General features: G+C 41.0%; 1 protein-coding gene across 3 annotated transcripts in view; it reads left to right on the top strand.

Annotated features, from left to right (window-relative positions):
* The first annotated feature begins 450 nt into the window (after positions 1 to 450).
* VAPA (VAMP associated protein A) overlaps positions 451 to 18,657 on the top strand; it is a 37,190-nt gene continuing 18,983 nt past the window's right edge. The window contains exons 1-2 of one of the 3 annotated variants that reach the window (XM_036874151.1): positions 451 to 772; positions 16,378 to 16,449. In XM_036874151.1, the coding sequence (XP_036730046.1) occupies positions 694 to 772; positions 16,378 to 16,449 (151 nt within the window). In that variant the 5' untranslated portion in view covers positions 451 to 693. Of the gene's footprint in view, positions 773 to 16,350; positions 16,450 to 18,657 lie in introns of all 3 variants that reach the window. The other 2 variants (XM_036874150.1, XM_036874153.1) reach the window with 2 other exon arrangements.

Genomic DNA, 18,657 nt, shown 5'->3' with positions numbered 1-18,657 from the left:
CCGCTACTACAACTCCCAGCAAACACCGCGCAGCGCCGCAGGGGGGACCAGCTCCGGCGGAGGCCCCGCCCCACGCGGAGCATGCTGGGAGTTGTAGTCAACAAAGCCTGACCACGCCTCCTTCTGCTATTAGGCATTCCCGCTTGGGAGATGGTAATTCGCTGCCGTAGCGGGTTCTCCAGTCTCGCAACCCTAACTGCGGCTAAACGGGACCGAGGATTGCGCCTTTCCGCCCCGTCGTGCGCGCCGCATCGGTGCCCCAGAGCTGAGCTCCGCCCCGTCGACACCCGCTCCCTTGACAGCTGGGCTGGGCTCGGAGCGCGGCGGGCCGGGAGCGCGCAGGCGCAGCAGCCGGCCGCGCGGGGCGGCGTGGAGGGCGGGCCGGGTGCGAGGCCTCGCAGCCGCCGGGGCGCGCACGTAGGCACGCAGAGGCGTCACGTGGGGCGCCGAGGATCGCAGTGCGCGTGGCCGCGGCGGCTGGTGTGGGGTTGAGTCAGTTGTGAGACCCGGAGCTGCGGACGGGCGGGCGGCCCAGCGAGCCGGCGACAGAGCGGCGGGCGTCGGGTTCGGGAGCCGAGCGCTGGCCCCGCGTCAAGTCGGGCCGAGCCGCGCCGCAGTCGCCGCCGCCGCCGCCGCCCCCCGCCCGCAGCCAGCGACCCGCCGCGGGCGCGCCCCCGCTCTGCGCTGTCTCCGATGGCGTCCGCCTCCGGGGCCATGGCGAAGCACGAGCAGATCCTGGTCCTCGACCCGCCCACAGACCTCAAATTCAAAGGTGGGCAGGGGCGGCCGGCGGGAGGGGCGGACTGGCGGGCGGGGGGTGGCGGCCGCGCCCGGTGGGCCCCCTCCCCCGCCGCCCGCGCTCGGCCCCGCCCGCGGGGGTGCGCGTTCCCTTGCCTCCTCCCGCCCCGCGCGCCCGCCGCCATCTTGCGGCGCGCGGGCGCCTCGCTGCGGCGGCGGCCTCGTCCTTGGCCCGCGGGCCGGGGCGGGGTCCGGACGTGGGCGGTGGGGCGGGAGGCCGGGCGCGGGCCGGGCTCTGCGTCAGCGGGGACAAGCGGCCGGACGTCCTCCGCGCCGGGCGACACCTGCGCCGGGGCGACACCTGCACATGGACTCTGGGGCTGCGGGGCCCGAGGGAGCTCTTCGGGGGGGTTTCTCCTGGGGATGCTGAGGGCGTGCGGGGAGCCTGCGGGGAAGCGGGGTTCGTCCCAGCTCCCGTCACGGGGAGACCGAATCCGCTTGTGCAGGAGTCCGTATCTTGTCCTTAATTCAGGGACTCTTCCGAGCACGGAGCCTGTGAGATGTGTGGCCGCTCTAGTGCTTAAATCAAATCCCTCGTTGTAGTCCAAGGTTGAGTCCGAAAGGAAAACAGATTGCTTTCCATAGGAAACGCTTTAAATAGCTTTAGGAGTTTTAAAATGTTGCATTCTGACGTTATGAGAGGAGTATTGTATAAAGCCTTCATTTTGGAAGCTCTAGTGCTTTTCCGAATTTCTTTGAATGGAAATGTCAGTGAGCTGCTTGTTAGGTAAGGATTCGGTTTTAAGACAACTCCACGAAATATTAATATTTTGAGAGGCGCTAAGTGCATTTTATTGTAGCAAGTTTATGTGCGCGGCATGATTTTACATAGTTGTAGGCGAAAGGAAAAAAAAAACTTTTGGGGAATCATGAATGTAATGATTTAGATAATACCTAACTCAAATAGCTATTATCTTAGGGTAGAGGAATTTAGTATAAACCTTTATGGTGTGTGGTTCTTCCGAGAACTTTAGTATTTTGCTTTTATTTTTCGGGAGGCTGAGTTTGCAGAGGAAGTTTTCTCTTCTGGTTAACCTGTGTGTGTTGCCATAAGGGACTTGGATGCCGTTAAAACTAGTTTTAGGTCAGGAAATGTTCGCAGAGTTTGACGCTTTCTGCTTAGAGAAGTTGTAATGTTTCCATAGTAAGAGACTAGTAATAGCGAAGAGGCAAGTTAAAAAAACAACCAAAAACCCTACACAGTGACTTGCCAAATAGTTAACTCATTTCAGGTATTGAAGATTTACTAGCTATGATGATAGAACAGGTTCTTGTGTTATGGATGAAAGTAGTTCACAGGACGTATTAAAGTTTGGACATAAGTTGACTTTAAAAAAAAAGAGTTTCACTGGAAATTTTATAGGGACACACATTCACTTGGGCCATTTACTTAGCAAACACTAGTGAAAGCTTTGTGCCGGGACTTCCTTGGTGGTCCAGTGGTTAAAACTTCACCTTCCAGCGCAGGGGGTGCGGGTTCAATCTCTGGTCGGGGAGCTAGGTTTCCACATGCCTCACCGCCAAAAACATGAAACAGAAGCAATATTGTAACAAATTCAATAAAGACTTTAAAAATGGTCCACATCAAAAAAAAAAAATCTTAAAAAAAAAAAGCTTTGTGCCATCTCTATATTTGATTAAGAGTATTCAACAATGAGTAATTTATTCAGCAGGTATCAGCTTACTTTTGGGGATTCAGTGGTAAGCAAGGTAGAGGGAAGGTCCACAGTTAGTTTGGTTTAATGGGGTAAGCATACAATTAACAACAGTAAAATGTGCTAGGTTTTATCTCAGCCCTTGAAGAACTCCTAGATGGAAAAGACATATAGATGCTGTAACAGAGGCAAAACAAGTATGAGGAAAGAAACCCCTTCTTCCTTCCTCCCCTCTTGCTTTAGGAAGCAGCTTGCTTTCAAATGGGGAAGGGGGAGGGCTGGTCAAGGGAATGGTTTGCTCCTTTACTGATGTGAGAGAAGGTTGGCTTGTACTTAAATAAGTGGGTTGCTGTGTGCTTCGGTCTGAAAGTGGGGTAATGGGGAGGATTGGGAAAGAGGAGGGGTAGGATGAATTGGGAAGTGACATTTGGTGTCATTTGAACTTCTTAATAAAAGTTACTCTTCTAGTCAAAGGTAAATAGATTGCTCTGATGGAAAGCTCTCTGTATTCCGAAGAGCAGTTCAACACTAAGTGAGGAGACTCAGTTAGAATCAGCAATCTCTTTATGCTTCATTTGATGGTGGTATAAAAAGTCATTTACCTTTACCGTGAATTACCCGTAATTTTCAGTTTAAGTAAAAGTCTATTAAAGGATAGTTTTGCAAAATGTCACCTGCTGGTAGGTTTATTTGAATTAGTTTGACTTTACATTTGATTAAGATGGTTTCTCCAAGAGTGAGTCATTTAATCATTCTGAGATTGGGTGGTGAATTTTTCTGTTATATGCATAACAAAGTCATCTTGATATGAATTATCATCACTTTGCACAATTGTGGAGAAGCAGATAGCAGTTTAATAGATTTTCTACATACCTCAATATTTTATTGAAGTTTATTGTTTTCTACAATTGTTTATATGAAAATACGTTTAGAATGATGTCATGAATTCTAAAGTAGTTCTTTTGTTGCATTAGTAACGAAAAAGAGGTAGATATTTTCAAATTCTGTTTTTTAAGCCCTGGCAGTAATTTGACGTAGAATTCAGATTTGAAATTTGATATTACATGTGAGAGACTTTTTTGGGGGGGTCCTTAAAATGTTTATTTACTATTATAAAATTTCTTCCTTTGTATTATACAACATTTTATTTTTCCAGCCTGTTAGTAATTCTGGAGGAGAGTTTGGAGAAGAAAGTTTAGAAAATGCTAAAATAAATTGTGAATGTATTCTTCCTCCTAATGATCAGAGAAAGAGGAAAATAGACCAAAATCATTGTATTGAAGGTGGCCCATAACAGTAACATCAGTAAAGAAAACTAAGCACTCTGACTGACGAGGGACCTGCAGTGTGTCAGCCAAAGCATCTTTGAATAGCAGCACATCACGATGAGGAGGCCTGAGTGAGGATGGGGAATACTCCTCCTCTTGGTGGGTATTTGGCACATTTTTAGGTATTTCAGATCATTCCTGTTTCACAGTGGCTACATCAAATCCCTGGGGTGATTCCGGCCCCCCCTCCCCCCCAAATAGGACGTGGTTGTCTTATTACTCTGTTCCTTAACAGTTTTCAAGGAGCTCTCGACTGCCCACCAGATAAAAGCGTAAGTCTTAGTATGACATACAAGCCCTTCCGTGATGTGCTGTCTCCTCTTGTTACACCTGTTCGTCGGCACACGTCCACACTTTCTTCTCTGAGAAAGAAAAACCCTTCTCATATTTAAGCTTATTTATTCTGTTATTTTTGCTGGTTAAGGTAAAAGTCTTCATGACTCAGACCATGTTCCATCAGATATTTTCTCGGTCATGTTTTCAACCACTGGCTTCTTCCTTTAAACATAAAAATGCACTTAAGTCTTTCATTTTAAAAACAAATAAGCCAACAAAATACTTCCTTGACTCCCAGCTCCTTGTGGTACTTGCCCCTCCTGTGCTTCATTTCCTTTGCAGTCAGACTTCTTGGAAAAGTAGTTCATGTTCCCCGTCTCCCTGTTCCTCTCCTCCTGTCCACTGTCCTCCCTGCTTCCTGATGGCTGCTGCGGTGACCACTGCCACTTTCTCTCTGCTTTGACCTCTCTTGGGCACTTGCCATTATTGACAGTTCGTCTTTTTAAAAACTCGATTCTTTTGCCTTCTGTGACACAGTTGTCTTCTGGTTTTCTTCTTTGCTCTTTACTGTCTCATTTGTGACCTTTTTCTTAAATGCTCATGTTTCTGAGATTCTGACTTGGTTTCAACTTTATCTCTGAACTTCCCTTGTTCAGGCTTCCTTGTTTTGAGGGCTTCTCTTTCCCCTCCTTGCTCTCTTTTTGCACACATTGGTATACTCCCAAATCTGTGTTGAATTCAGACTTAAAATCACCTTTGGAATACATACTAATTACTTATTGACATTTGGATTTGAATGTTGCTCAGACATCTCAAACTGCGCATATCCCAAACTGGTTTTTTACATTGATGTTAAGGGGGAGAACGGTACAGGTGTGGAGGTAGTGGAGTGATGTCATATTTGTAGTTAAGGAAACACACTTCTGGTAGCAATATGGAGTAATATGGGAGGGAGAGATGAATTAGGCAGCTGCTGCTGTCCACGCAAGAGGTGACCGCTTGTGGGGTGGTGTTGGAGATGCAAAAAGTTAAAGACCGTCAAGCTGGTGAGACCCGGGGGTCTCTTAGGTGTGTGCACTGGGAGAGTGTGTCTTGAAGGCTCTGATTTCTGGCTTACACACCTGGAGAGAGGGGAGAACAAGCCCTGGCTGTCTCATGAGAACGGGTGCGTTTTACCCAGGAGGAGTGGGAGAGGAAGGTCCTCATCTCCTTGGACAGGTTAGCTACATTTAGGTCCTTTCAGGGTTGTCACGAGGAGGTGAATCGTAGGCCTTTGGTGGTACGGGCGTGTTACTCGGGAGAGCTCTGGGCTTGGCCAATTTCTTTGCTTCAGGTGACTCTCTTTCCTCTACTGGTCAGCAGCTGGTCTCCTTTTCTCTAGCATCCCCTCCCTCCAGCCTGTCGTCTACACGGATGCTAGAAAGAACTACCCTTTGAAAAGTGCACACCTGATACCGTTGCTCCCTGGGTTGAAGAACCTGCACCATTTTCCCATTATGCACTTGACAAAGCTCCACATCCACCGCCTGCCTCTTCATTTCTCTTCTGCCGTAGCTTTCTTTGGTTATATGAAACCATCTCTCCAGATGCTTTCAGCTGTTGCAAGCCTCTCCAGATGCTCTTTTCAGAGTGTTGTCCTCCCTCCTGTCAGGCAGGCTTTCTCCACTTCAAGAGCCCCTTCCTCTTGTGCTGTCTTTGATTTTCCCAGGCCACTTGGTCACTGCCTTCTTCATGCCACTATCCAAGCTTGTGCTTATCTGCAGTTACAGCACTCACCATTGTACAGTATTTATGTTTACGTACTTTTCTCTCACAATCTGTACTGTAAAGTACTTGAGGATATGCTCATTTATTTTTATGTCCATAATAACAAGATCTGGCATGGGATGATTGTCCAGTGAGTGTTGATTGCACTAATAAGACTCAGATGATTTCTCCTGTAATTCATGTTTTCTGTCTTGGATCTCTTTTCAGTAGGGTTTTTCATCTGCCTTTGCAGGTACTTGTGTTTTCAGAGTTTTGTAGTTACAGAAAAGGGTATTTTGTTAAGAGCTGACTAACGATAGATACATTGTTCATTCTTTATGCTTCACCTTTATTTGTTAAGTGAGAAGTGGGACTGGGTGATTTCTTGGGTGGTGGCCGGGCTGTCAGGGTTTGTGAATGTATACGACAGTTGAGTGCAAAAGGAAGACACAATTTTTCCCTGCAAAAGAAAAACACAGTTTTTCTCTTTACATATGTAAAGAATTGGGAGACCTTGATTGAGTTAAGTTCTGCAGAGTTTGGTATTTTGTGATTGTTAGTGTTGGTAATTTTGTCGTTGGTTTACTGTACTAGTTACCTGTTAGATTTCCTTTAAGACCTTCCTTAACCATACACAGATGGTCTGTGAAGAGAGTTTGTTAGCAAGGACCCTTTTATTTTCTCAGAGGCTCTTCCTGACTCTCTTTTTCTTGTTGCTTTTCTATCTTGACTGACCGACCCTTCAATGAACTCCTGTCTTTCAGAGGAGATAGTGGTTAATATAGGATGGATCCTACTTTCTTTCATAAAAAGTTGGTTTAAAAGAAAATTACGTGTTCGCCAGTTTATTAAACTTTACAGACCACAAAATATAATATTATTTTGTATAACTACTAAAGAAAAATTCTTGTTAAAAAAAGAATTAAATGCAAGAGGGGGTTATTTTTGCAAATGCTTGTTTACTGGGTTTATTATAACTGAAATGTGACTCAAATTACTCTGTTTAAAATTTCTTATGAAAACTTTCAAACATTTATAAAAACCTTTATACACTTAACGAAACCTCTATACTCTTAAATTTAATAATTTCATATATACTTAAGTTTAATGATTATTAGTATTTTACTGTGTTTTTTTGGGGGGGTGGGGTTACCACAGTATTTTAAACAAATTCTGGCTGTTAGCATCTCAAGCTTAAATATCTGAGCTTGCATTTCTAATAAACAAAAAAAGGGTAATTTTCTTTGCAGAATCATGACACCATTGTCACTTAATAAAACCAAAAATAATTCTTCAATAATCTGATATTTTGTCTATTGAAATCTTCCCAGTTACAGTCCTGGTTTTTAGTTGGTTTGTTCAGTCTATGCATTGCATGCGGCTGTTGTATCCAGGTCGTCTTATCTTAACAGTGCCTCCACCACTTCCTTTTTATCATGCCATTTACTTGTTGAAAAGACCAGGTCGTTGTCCAGCGGAATGTCCTATATTGATATTTCTGGTATGTAGTTCCTGTAAATTTGGAGTTGGATTTAAGGGCTTGAAGATTCAGGTTTCAGTATTTTTTTGGTAAAAATACTGCGTAGATAGAATTGTGTCACATCAGGTGTGGATAACGTCTGGTTGTCCAACTTGTCGTGATGTTAAGTTGCTTGGTGATGACCGCCTTATCCCTCCCTTGAAAAGTTGCGTAAGTATGAGTGCATTTATGGTAATACGTGTGAGGGAAAAGATCAGAAAGAAAATAACGTTAGCAGTCATTAGCTCTACTTTAGGATGCTTTTGTTTTCACGTTTTTACTTTTCTGTGTTTTCCAAGATTTCTGCAATGAACATTCAGTGCCTTTAATGGTAAGAGAAAAAAATTATTTTGTTATTAGACTCAGTACTTTGAGAGGTTATATCAAAAGTCTTGTTTGTCCTACCTGTAATACTTTGTTTTATTTTTTATTAATAACTTAAGCCTTTTATACAGGCTGAAGTCTTTTTTTTTTTTTTAATAATAAAGCAGTTATATAAGGTCAATAGAAAACAAGTCTGTAACTATACCGTAGCAGTTCAGAAATCAAGGCATATAAAGACAAGTAGAAAATCATGTTTGTTTGAAAGCAAAACTAATTTATAACTAACTGTACATACATCTGTTAAGTTTCATTGGGCTCTTACTGTTAGGATCAATTGGTGGTCTCTTGTGAGAGCGTGGTAGATTAGTTTGGGGTATTTATTTCTCAGAGAATGGGCCCTGCCCATAGACTGTATTAGAGGCAAGTAGGTCTAAGCAGCGTGTAAGTTCACAGGATCCCTCTTCGTCCAGACAGTGCGGAGGGTTCAGTGGTGGGCACCTCGCCCAAGGCCAGCCAATATAGACATACTGATGATTGGCTAGTCACAATGTTGAAGCCTCCTCTTTAAACACAATAGGTTTTAGAATTTTAAGGTCACAGAGACTTGGAGACAGTGGCTGATTTGGGCCATGTCAAGCAGAAGTAGCCAGTTGGGAGAGAACAGGGAGAGGAAAGCAGGCAAGAGAGGTCTTGTGGTTCCAGTGTCAGTTTCTCTTGAATGCAGCCTTTTGTGAGGCCAGCTGTACCTCATGTCCTGTGTCACTGAGATTGCTTTCATCTTTATAATCAACGCTTAAGTATGATTTTATTCTTCATAATAAAATTCCTTGCTTAAATAAAATTAGACTTCAACATTTATGAGACTGTGTTCAACTTTATGACTGTGACACATATTTCACTTTATAAAAATAACCTCAACTAATGTCTTAAATTTTTATAAGTACCATTTTTGATGCCGTGTCATTAATATACCATAGAATTTATTTTTTTAAATTTTATTTTATTTTTGTCTGCATTGGGTCTTCATTGCTGCGCACGGGCTTTCTTTAGTTGCGGTGCACGGGCTTCTCATTGCGGTGGCTTCTCTTTGTTGCGGAGCATGGCATGGGCTCTAGGCACGCGGGCTGCAGTAGTTGTGGCACGTGGGCTCAGTAGTTGTGGCTCGCGGGTTCTAGAGCGCAGGCTCAGTAGTTTTGGCGCAGAGGCGTAGTTCCGCGGCATGTGGGATCTTCCCGGACCAGGGATCGAATCCGTGTCCCCTGCATTGGCAGGCGGATTCTTAACTGCTGTGCCACCAGGGAAGTCCCAGTATACCATAGTTAGCTTAGCTACTTTTCTCTGGCATTTGGGGAGTTCTCTAGGATAGTTACCTCGAACATTTGGTACTGTTTTCAAAATTCAGGCTTAAATGAATGAGATGTTTAGTTACTTATGTTTCAGCTTTTAAAGGATGTGATTGGATTCAGTGGCCATTTTTAAAAATAGTTATGTTAAAGAATTGTTAATATGAGAGAGCTTTAAAGTACTGGTTTGTAATATAAATTGACAGGTTTCTTATGGGCCTACATTTTGACAGCCTTTTATTTTGTAGCTATATACTTCCATATATACTCATCCATATATATTTACATGTGTGTGTGTGTATATATACATACATATTTTTATTTTGGTACTTGGATAATCTGACATGAATTTGAGTGACTGCTGTACCTTTAAAGGTATAGAGCACCTTTACATCATGGAGTGTGTTTTCTGTTTGTTTTCTCTGTGAACAGGTTTTACTTTTATAGCTTATAGGGGAAGATGAATCCCTTGGTTTTGTTTTCTAAGTACTGTTCCCACTGCCAAAAATCTCAGTAACAGCACCTTCAAAAGATAGCTTTTTCTGAATCTTTTCAGTCCCCACCCCCCCACTTTAAAAATAAAAGATTTTATGAACAAATTAAGGTAATATGAATTCACGTTTAAAAGTCCCTTCTGATTATAAAATCAATGCTTAATGTAGAAAGTTGAAAAAGCATAGAACAGTATAAAGCAAATAAAAATTACTCAATCCTACCACCTATAAATAACCAGTTTCTTTTTTAAAAAATATATTTATTTATTTATATTGGCTGCGCCAGGTCTTAGTTGCGGCATACAGACTTCTTAGTTGTGGCATGTGAACTCTTAGTTGCGGCATGCATGCGGGATCTAGTTCCCTGACCAGGGGTCAAACCCAGGCCCCCCTGCATTGGGAGCACAGAGTCTTACCACTGGACCACCAGGGAAGTCCCTAAATAATCACTGTTAACAGTTGATTATTTTTTCTGTGTATGACTCTTTTATATCCTATATTTTTTAGTTAATATTATTGTGATAATTTTCCCACGTTATAAGTATTTTGCTTCTAATCTGACAGGAGCTTTAGATCTGTAAATGGTGCTAAAAACATTTATTACAGGTTCTCCCGAAGATATCCATTTCTCTTTTATTCTTTCCCATCCTGCCTACCTAGATTTTAAAGAGTAATCTAAACTCTTCAGATATGGAACGCTTATTTCTGTTTTAACAAAGGTGTTAATTTAAGCATATTTAATGTTTAATCCTGAGTGCAAGCATGCAAAAAAATTTTTTTTATGTGTGTGTACATCTTATTTTTCTCTAGAAAGTTACACAGTGGAAGGACATAAGATTTATATAAAAATGTTACAAATCAAAATGTTTCATTTCTGTGTGAAGACAGTGTTGTTTATTCTCTCCCACTTGTTTTCAGGATTGTGTCACAAAGATTGTTTAGGTCAGAGTGAGCAGTCTGTGCATCAAAAGGTCAGAAAAAGTACTTCTAAAATGTTTAGTAGCTTTATACAAAATGTCAGTGAGGCTGTGATCATCTAGGATTGAATTACCGGCCATGTTACCACGGAGTAGTAGGTGTTTTCTAATTAAGGCAGTAAGTAAAGTTGTTCATAAATGTCACATACTTTGAGGGCTGAGAGGAGTCTTAGAGATGGTTTTGTGTACTGAGCTAGAGTGGAGGGTTAGACTGTGCTGGAGAAGTGACATGATTTGCTCAAGGTCAGTCCCCTTGTTGATGGTGTTAGATTGTGAGCCTCTAACTCAACACACTGCATTATGCTTTTTACAGAAGTCAGTACGTACACCATCAATAGCAGACCGCCCCCCGCCCCCGCCCCCCCACCACCCGCAGGAAGGTGATGGATGAGTATTTAACTTTGTGCTCAGAACACTGCTGTATTAACTGAAAGTGCTGAAAAAGAAAGAAAAGACATGGTTCCTGCCTGTTGGTTACTTTTAACTATAACTTTAAGCCCCTAGAGTGGGAAAACTTTTTTTTTTTTTAATGACAACACACTACTATGTTAAGTGGATTTTGGACATTTTTTCATGATACATTTTGAAATTCTTTGTTGATTATGTAATGTGGATAAACAAGGGCAGTGAAGCGGTTTAAGAAATCAGAGCTTTTCTTAAATAGTAGAAGATTTAAATAAAATAGGCAAGTTTGGCTTTTGTATTAATCTCAGGGTCCATACTTTTGTAAGGTTAATGAAAGCTTATAAAAAGATATGTTTAGTGCTTTAATAACTAAACCATCTTGAATAGAAATGACTCATTTTGTTTCCCGGAAAGTGGTCTTCTGTTTATTTTTACACTAATGTTTGTACAGTAATATTTATTCAGTACCTACTATGCCAGGGATTGTCCAGCTGAGGATACAGCTGCAAATAGAACAGAGACCCAGTCTTCATGGAGCTTACATTCGCTCAAGTCTGAGATTTCAGTGTGTTTGGGAAAAAAATACAGTAAATAAATTAAGGTAACTTCATCTTTAAAATTTGTAATGAAGATGTTTTAGGGCTTTCTTTGATGTAAAACATAAAAACTGTTTTCTTGGTGTTTGATACTTGTTTCCAGAAATATTCATCCTGTGGAACCAAGGGAAATACAATAAAATATCCAATAAAAATCTTTTTCTTATATTACTGATTTGACTACAGTTTCATGCTTTAACGCTGCAGAAATCTGCCTGGAATGGCTCATGAATTAGGAAATAAATAGAGCTTAGGTATTTGCATAAAATACATAGAGAATTTATGAGAGTTCAGGCTCTGGAGGCAGACCTGACTTCCCACTTCCATGGCTTTGTGCTTGTCTGACCTTGGACAAGTATTCTAACTTCTGACTCAGAGTTGACTCATCTGTAAAATGAGGATAAGTAATAAAAGTATCAGCCTCATAGGCTTGTTATTAGGGTTAGTGACATAATTCACGCAAAGTTCTTGATACATGGTGAGTGTCCAGTAAAGGCTAGATTGTAAAAACTTCTGTTATCACTGTTTTTACTAGTACTGTTGCTGCCATGCTACTATTACTGAGGGAGTTATTAGTAGATGTTCTGTATGCTGTACAGCATATAATTCAGATGTGTGATTAAGTTAACGTAGCAAGACGTATTCAGCAACATAACCCTGTGTTACTGGAAAGCTGTTTAATCAGTGATGCAGCCGTTAATTTGCTAACACCTGTGGAAACATTGAAACAGTCATCACTGACTTCACTGCAGCTACATTATTTATATATTTGAGCTGAGCATCCAGCCTGCCTCATTAGGATTTTTACCTATTCTGTTTCAGTACAGATGGGATGGAGGAGTGAAAATGTCATGCTGGGATAAATGATTTATGAATACCTAGAGTCATAGCAGAACGTACATACTTCTGATATTTTTTGTTGTTATTGCATGTTGATTAAGAACAATCCATGTGATTGCTCAGCCATACTCAGGTTAAGGCCGGTGTGCATTACTCCAGTTCATTCAGGGATGAGCCGGTTTCTTCTCAGGGAGCTTATAGTTAGTGGGTGATTTAAGACGTACATAAATAATAAATAAAGTGAGACATGCGGGGAGAGAGGTAGGGACACTGTGCTATGGTAGTTGTATGGTCACCCTTGTTTCTCCTCAGCGATGCATGCTTTGGTTCATTGCACTTTCTGTTGTTATCCTCCCGAGGTCACTAACTCAATCTGTACCCCATAGCCAAGAACTCAGAGCTTGTCCAGAACCAGAGTCTGAAAGGTGAGCCTGCTTCAGTGTTACAGGTGCTGTAGAAGACATGGGACTCCTGGGTTTAGAGACAAAGGATGTTATTCTCAGGGCACTGCAGGCAGCAACTTCATAGTTGTGTTGGTTTCCTTTGCCCCTCAAATTCCATGGGGGCAACACAAAGGGGTTCAGTGCAGGTGGGTGCTGCCCACCTGGTGGGTTTGCGTCATAGCTGAGAAACCTTGAGTCTAGGGCCCCTGAATCTTTTGTGATGGGCTGCACAGAAACCTGCCTGACCTTTTTCCAGAGGAGGACCTGAGCATTATCACACTGGACAGTAAACAAACCTGCCCTCTCCTCAAGAGGGAGATGCTGACTGTCAGATGCAAGACTGTTCACAAGGATCTACTGTAGTAGATCCTTGAAAAGACAGTTTGTATGAAAGCCTCCAGGGCCTCAACTGGCAAAAGGTGCAGAAATGCTAGAGACCCATGGAGACTTGTCTCACAACAGACCTCCGGGTTGCTGGTCTAAACGATGCTACGGAGTTCGTGAGTTAACATTCATGCACATAGCCTGTTTATTCTTGAGCTGCATCCCAGAGGCCTTTTCTGTTTCTGAAATGCTCCATGCTATATTCAGGACCACTTATCCTGAAATAAAATTTGATTCTCTTCTTAGTAAGCAGATACTGTTGAACTCAAGTTGATATACATGCTGAGGTGTTTAGGAGTCTTCAGTTACTTTGGAATGCATCAAAATAAGATGGATGGATGGCCAGAGATGGCTAGGTAGATTGATAGGTCTCAAAGTAAGTAACAGCAAAGTGTTAATTGTAGAGTCTAGGTTATGGGTGTATAATCATAATTGTTCACTGTTCAATTTCTTTGAAGTTTTTCAAAATGCGGGGGGAAAAGCCAAGTGCTCTCTCCCCTTATTTCCCCCAAGTCAGTTTTCTTTGCAACTAAACAAAGCCTGGCATTTCAAGAAAACTTTAACGGCAATTTACATCAAAATAGGTATATATGATAACCATTTAAGAAACTGTTTAGTCAGAGTGGTTCTACTTTTAGCTGTTTTTAGCTTAATTGTGTTCCTTTTAAGAGTGGGAGGTTTGGAGAACTATTTAAGAGGAAATCATTGCTCTAAATTTTTTTTATGACATTTTTTTAAAAATATATTATTTATTTATTTATTTTTGGCTGCATTGGGTGTTCGTTGCTGTGCACTTTCTCTGGTTGCGGCAAACGGGGGCTACTGTTCTTTGTGGTGTGTGGGCTTCTCATTATGGTGGCTTCTCTTGTTGCAGAGCACGGGCTCTAGGCATGCGAGTTTCAGTAGTTTGGCACGCAGGCTCACTAGCTGTGGCTCGCGGGCTCTAGAGCACAGGCTCAGTAGTTGTGGCGCACAGGCTTAGTTGCCCTGCGGCATGTGGGATCTTCCTGGACCAGGGCTCGAGCCTGTGTCCCCTGCATTGGCAGGCGGATTCTTAACCACGTCGCCACCGGGGAAGCCCTGCTCTAAATTTTAGGTATACAGCGTTTCATGCCGGAAATATATTTTTAGGTAAAGGAGTCAGGCTAGTCTCACTTAGGACATCCTTCTGGGTGAGCCGCCCTAAACTTTTCCTACGTTTTTGAAGTTTGAGGTTCCAAGTTTTTTCCAAACTTTTTAACACAGGGACCATATTTATGTATGTTATATTTCCATCTGTTAGAATTTGGGACTGAGAATAGGACTTTGGCTTACTGGGAATGATAATGTAGTAGAGCTAGGATAGAATACTTAGTGACAGGAAGTGGCGTGGGAGATTGAAGGAGGGCAGCCTGTGTAATTAAAAGGTGGAGTTTTAAAATTTAATTTTGTTTTTTCAGTAAAAGAGTTCAAGTAAATGTTATCTGTGTGGAATTTTGTTTTATATGGTATATTTTTACATATAAACAGTGAAATTTCATCTGTAAAGTAGGAGGTATCAGATGGTATCTGTGGTTGGTGACTAGTTTACAATCAAGTAATCATAAAATGGACTGTTGCAGTGATTGTTCCTAAATGTTAAACTAAGCATTTATATTGAACAAATGGCAGAATTGTCTTCAATTACAAGGATTAAGTTTTAGAAATCCTCAAAACATGAGTATTTATTTCCTATATAAGTTGCTTCGAATGTTTCACTTTTTCATCAAAACACTGCTTTTCACTTTTTTTAAAAAAATTAATTAATTTATTTATTTATTTTTGGCTGTGTTGGGTCTTCGTTTCTGTGCGAGGGCTTCCTCTAGTTGCGGCGAGCAGGGGCCACTCTTCATCGCTGTGCGCGGACCTCTCACTATCGCGACCTCCCTTGTTGCGGAGCACAGGCTCCAGACGCGCAGGCTCAGTAATTGTGGCTCACGGGCCCAGTTGCTCCGTGGCATGTGGGATCTTCCCAGACCAGGGCTCCAACCCGTGTCCCCTGCATTGGCAGGCAGATTCTCAACCACTGCACCACCAGGGAAGCCCTGCTTTTCACTTTTTTTTCAGTTTAATTTTTTTAAGCTTACACCAAGGGTCAGCTTTTCTTAAAAACAAGAACAACAACAAAAAAATCTTTACTGTTTTTCATAAAAGAAAAATATGTACAGTATAAAGAATTATCAAGAAGTCAGTAGCTCTGCAGTCACTGCTCAGGTTCAGAAATAGAACTTGTGTGTTGCAAAGCTCTCCTCGTACCCTCTCCCTGCAAAGTTAACTCCTGTTTTTTATGGTAACCATTTACTTGTTTTTCTTAATGGTTTAAACACGTAAGCATTGCAGGGGATATTAGTAAAGCAGGAGATTATTGATATAATGCAGTGGTTTTTAACCTTATTTGACACGATATCCCATTTTGATATTTTATATTTTGTAATGCCCATTTTTCCATCCTGAAGTGAAATTCATATATAAAATTACCTACCGACATACACAGTTAAAATTTTTTAATATAATGCCTTAACTATAACATAAAGGAGAAGAAAGTGAATTTGTGATGAAATATGCATTTCAATGTGTAAATGTTTGGGCATGACTGTAGTAGAAGACTAATGAATTAGCCAGATGCCTGTAACTTACTTAAATAAATGAGTTTGGATTTAAGGGAAGTTAAGGGAGGAGTTATCTGATAGAGGGTTTTCTCTAACGTTTTGAAATAAGGGCAAGAGAATATTTATGCATGTGGGTAGAATCATGTGAATGTGTCACCCATACATGTGTGCTGACTGGGCCAGACGTTTGTAGGGATTTAAGTGTCCTGAGTGACATTGCTGTTGGTAGAATAATTTTCTGTAATGGTAAACTCACCTTGCAGAGTTTTAGGGAAAGAGAAAAAGGTTTCTTGTTTTACACAATAGATGTATTTCTGGGAAAGAGGGTTTTTTTCTTAAACCAATGTGGATTTCTGGAGGGGTATGTGAAGATCTGGTGGGATGGGGGCCTAATACTGTACTTGATTGCGTGGATCTACCCGGGTGTTGCGAAACGTCTAACATCCTGTTCCTCTTCCCCCCCAACAGTAGCACCACCCAGTCCTAATGTCAGACAGAAGTACCTGACAGTGGCAGTATTACCCTGGATTTAGGCTTGTGTTGTAGCAGATAAATTACATAACTTTTCTCTATTTTTGAGGGCCTGTAAGGATAGATTCTATCAGGTCTGTTAAACCTGCAGGCTCCAGGGATCCACGATACACCCCCACCCCAGATCGCCCCATCTCACCCTCACCCTCCAGAAAAACCCAAGGTAAAATTGTTGTGAATATTTGCCTGTGTATGTTTTTCTGGGTTAGTATATAGTTTTCATGAGATTCGTAAAGAGTTTCTGTGACCCACAAAGGTGGAACAGATGTTTCTGCCTAAGACCTCTTCCAGCTGTTAAATCTGGTTATTATGCTAGTGGTCATTAGTACTTGCTGATTTTGCATTTTAACCAGGAAAATGGACTCAGACTCTGAACTGGCTGCTGGGGGCAACCCTTACTGAGAGGCTTGGTTAGAGGGACACAGTGGAGTAGAAAATCTCAAATTCATTTGTTAGGTGGCTTTATTGTAGGTAATTTTACAGTTTACTGATAAGGTTAACATATTCAGTAAAGAATTTGGCTTTTGGTGGAATTTTTTTCTTTTGACATATTATCTTCATCTTTAGGTAGTTTGCATTTTTATGTCTAGAAAGACTACCGATCTATTACTTAAGATTTATAATCCCTTTTGGGCAATATAAAATGTAAGTACTGTTTCAGAATTCATATGTTGATGAAAATTGACACATGGTCATTTTCTAAGTCAGTTTAAAAAATCAGTTATTTTACCTTGTTTTGGATAGTTGGTACTTTCCTCTAAAATTGGGGAAGTTTAAAAAATTGAATTTAAAATTACGAATTAAAACTTACATAATTATGTTATAAAAATATAGGATTGTTCAAAATTAAAATTTTGTAAAATGTTTCTTTTGTTATTTTACTAAGGAACTTTTAAAAATAAATTTATACTTAGTGCTAATGTTAAATTCCTAGTTGAAATAGTCACATAAAAATGTACACATTCTCAGTTACCTGTAGTAATTTATGGATTTTCAGAATGTTAAGAAATGGAATCTATGTCTTTAAGACTTGTAGTTTTAACAGTTTAAAATGTGTCTCTAGCCAACGATTTTGTGGATTCACGCAGCAAAATGGACAGATTGGAGCTTTCCCCTTCACTCCCCCGGGCCAGTGTATGGTGGGGTAGTTAGCTGCTAGCCAAAAAATGCAAGCAATTGGGATTGAAGAAGCAGCAAAGGATGTAAAATAATATATAAATGCAGTGATTAACTTGACCATGTAATTCAAGCAAGCCGTCCAAAAGATTGTAGGACTTATATATATTGTATATATATTTTTAAAAAATGTGTACTTGTTGATTTAAATGTCTATTTCACATTAGAATTTTTTCCATAACTGGTTCTCTGCCTTTATATGTTTTCTTCTAATGTTCTCTTATTTCTGTCTCTTCCCTTTCATCCCAGTTCCAAATCTTTATTTGTTAGAAAATATCTTACAACTCACAAAGTTTAAGCATAGGATAAAATTAATTCATTTCCTAGGACCTGAAATGAGTGCCTTTCATTTCAAGTCTCTTCTTTTCCTCTCCTTGCCATCAGGCAGGTCTACTTTCAGCCCCTGCTCTCTTCCCAGTGCCTCTTCATTGTCTGTTGTTCCCCTTCAAGCCTTTGTCTAAGATAATTTTCCAATATTCAGCAAAATGGGAAACTATCTGGCAGAGTTGGGGAATCTTCTCAGTCTGGACTCTATACTAGAAATATTTTAAAGTTTTAAAAGACATGCTTGTTCTGGTTTATTTAATAAAGGAAAGATAGACTTTATAATTGTCTTTGATTTCAGCCTTCTAGCTTTTTTTTTTTTTTTTATTTAAAGTATAACTTAAAATTAATTGTTTCAGAAACCACTGAAAATTGCTTTTGGGTTAGTTAGAAGTGTGTTGTTGTTGCTTCCATTGAGACATATTTATCTTCAGTCTCCAAATTAACAGGTATTCAGTTTATTGTCTAAATCTGTATAAAATATCTTTAGGCTTTTCTTCGGCCAAGAACAAAAGTGGCGGTACTGTTTCTCCACACCCCACTCCCCCGTTTTTTAAACAAAAAATGGTTTAGGACTTATTTAATTCAGGCAGGACTGCATCACCTTTTGGGTTCTTTGTTTTGCAGTTTTATGTTTGGGTGTAGAGTCAAAGCTTAAAAAAAACTTTGTATGTAGAGCATTTGACACAGTGCTCTTAATAAACACTTGACAAATATGTGAGTGAAAGAATGAACGAGTGAAGGGATCAAACTTACTTGAGGTGAAGCAAGAGCACCCTGTCATTGGGTTTGTTGGCTTCTGATGGAGAGGTTTTGTGGTCGGCTCTGTCAGGTGAATCTGAAGATTGGCATTGGTTTGCAGACCACTGGA

This window comes from Balaenoptera musculus, chromosome 14 (assembly GCF_009873245.2).
Source record: "Balaenoptera musculus isolate JJ_BM4_2016_0621 chromosome 14, mBalMus1.pri.v3, whole genome shotgun sequence".
Classification (NCBI taxonomy): Eukaryota; Metazoa; Chordata; class Mammalia; order Artiodactyla; family Balaenopteridae; genus Balaenoptera; species Balaenoptera musculus.
This window is presented reverse-complemented; position numbering and strand designations above follow the sequence as displayed.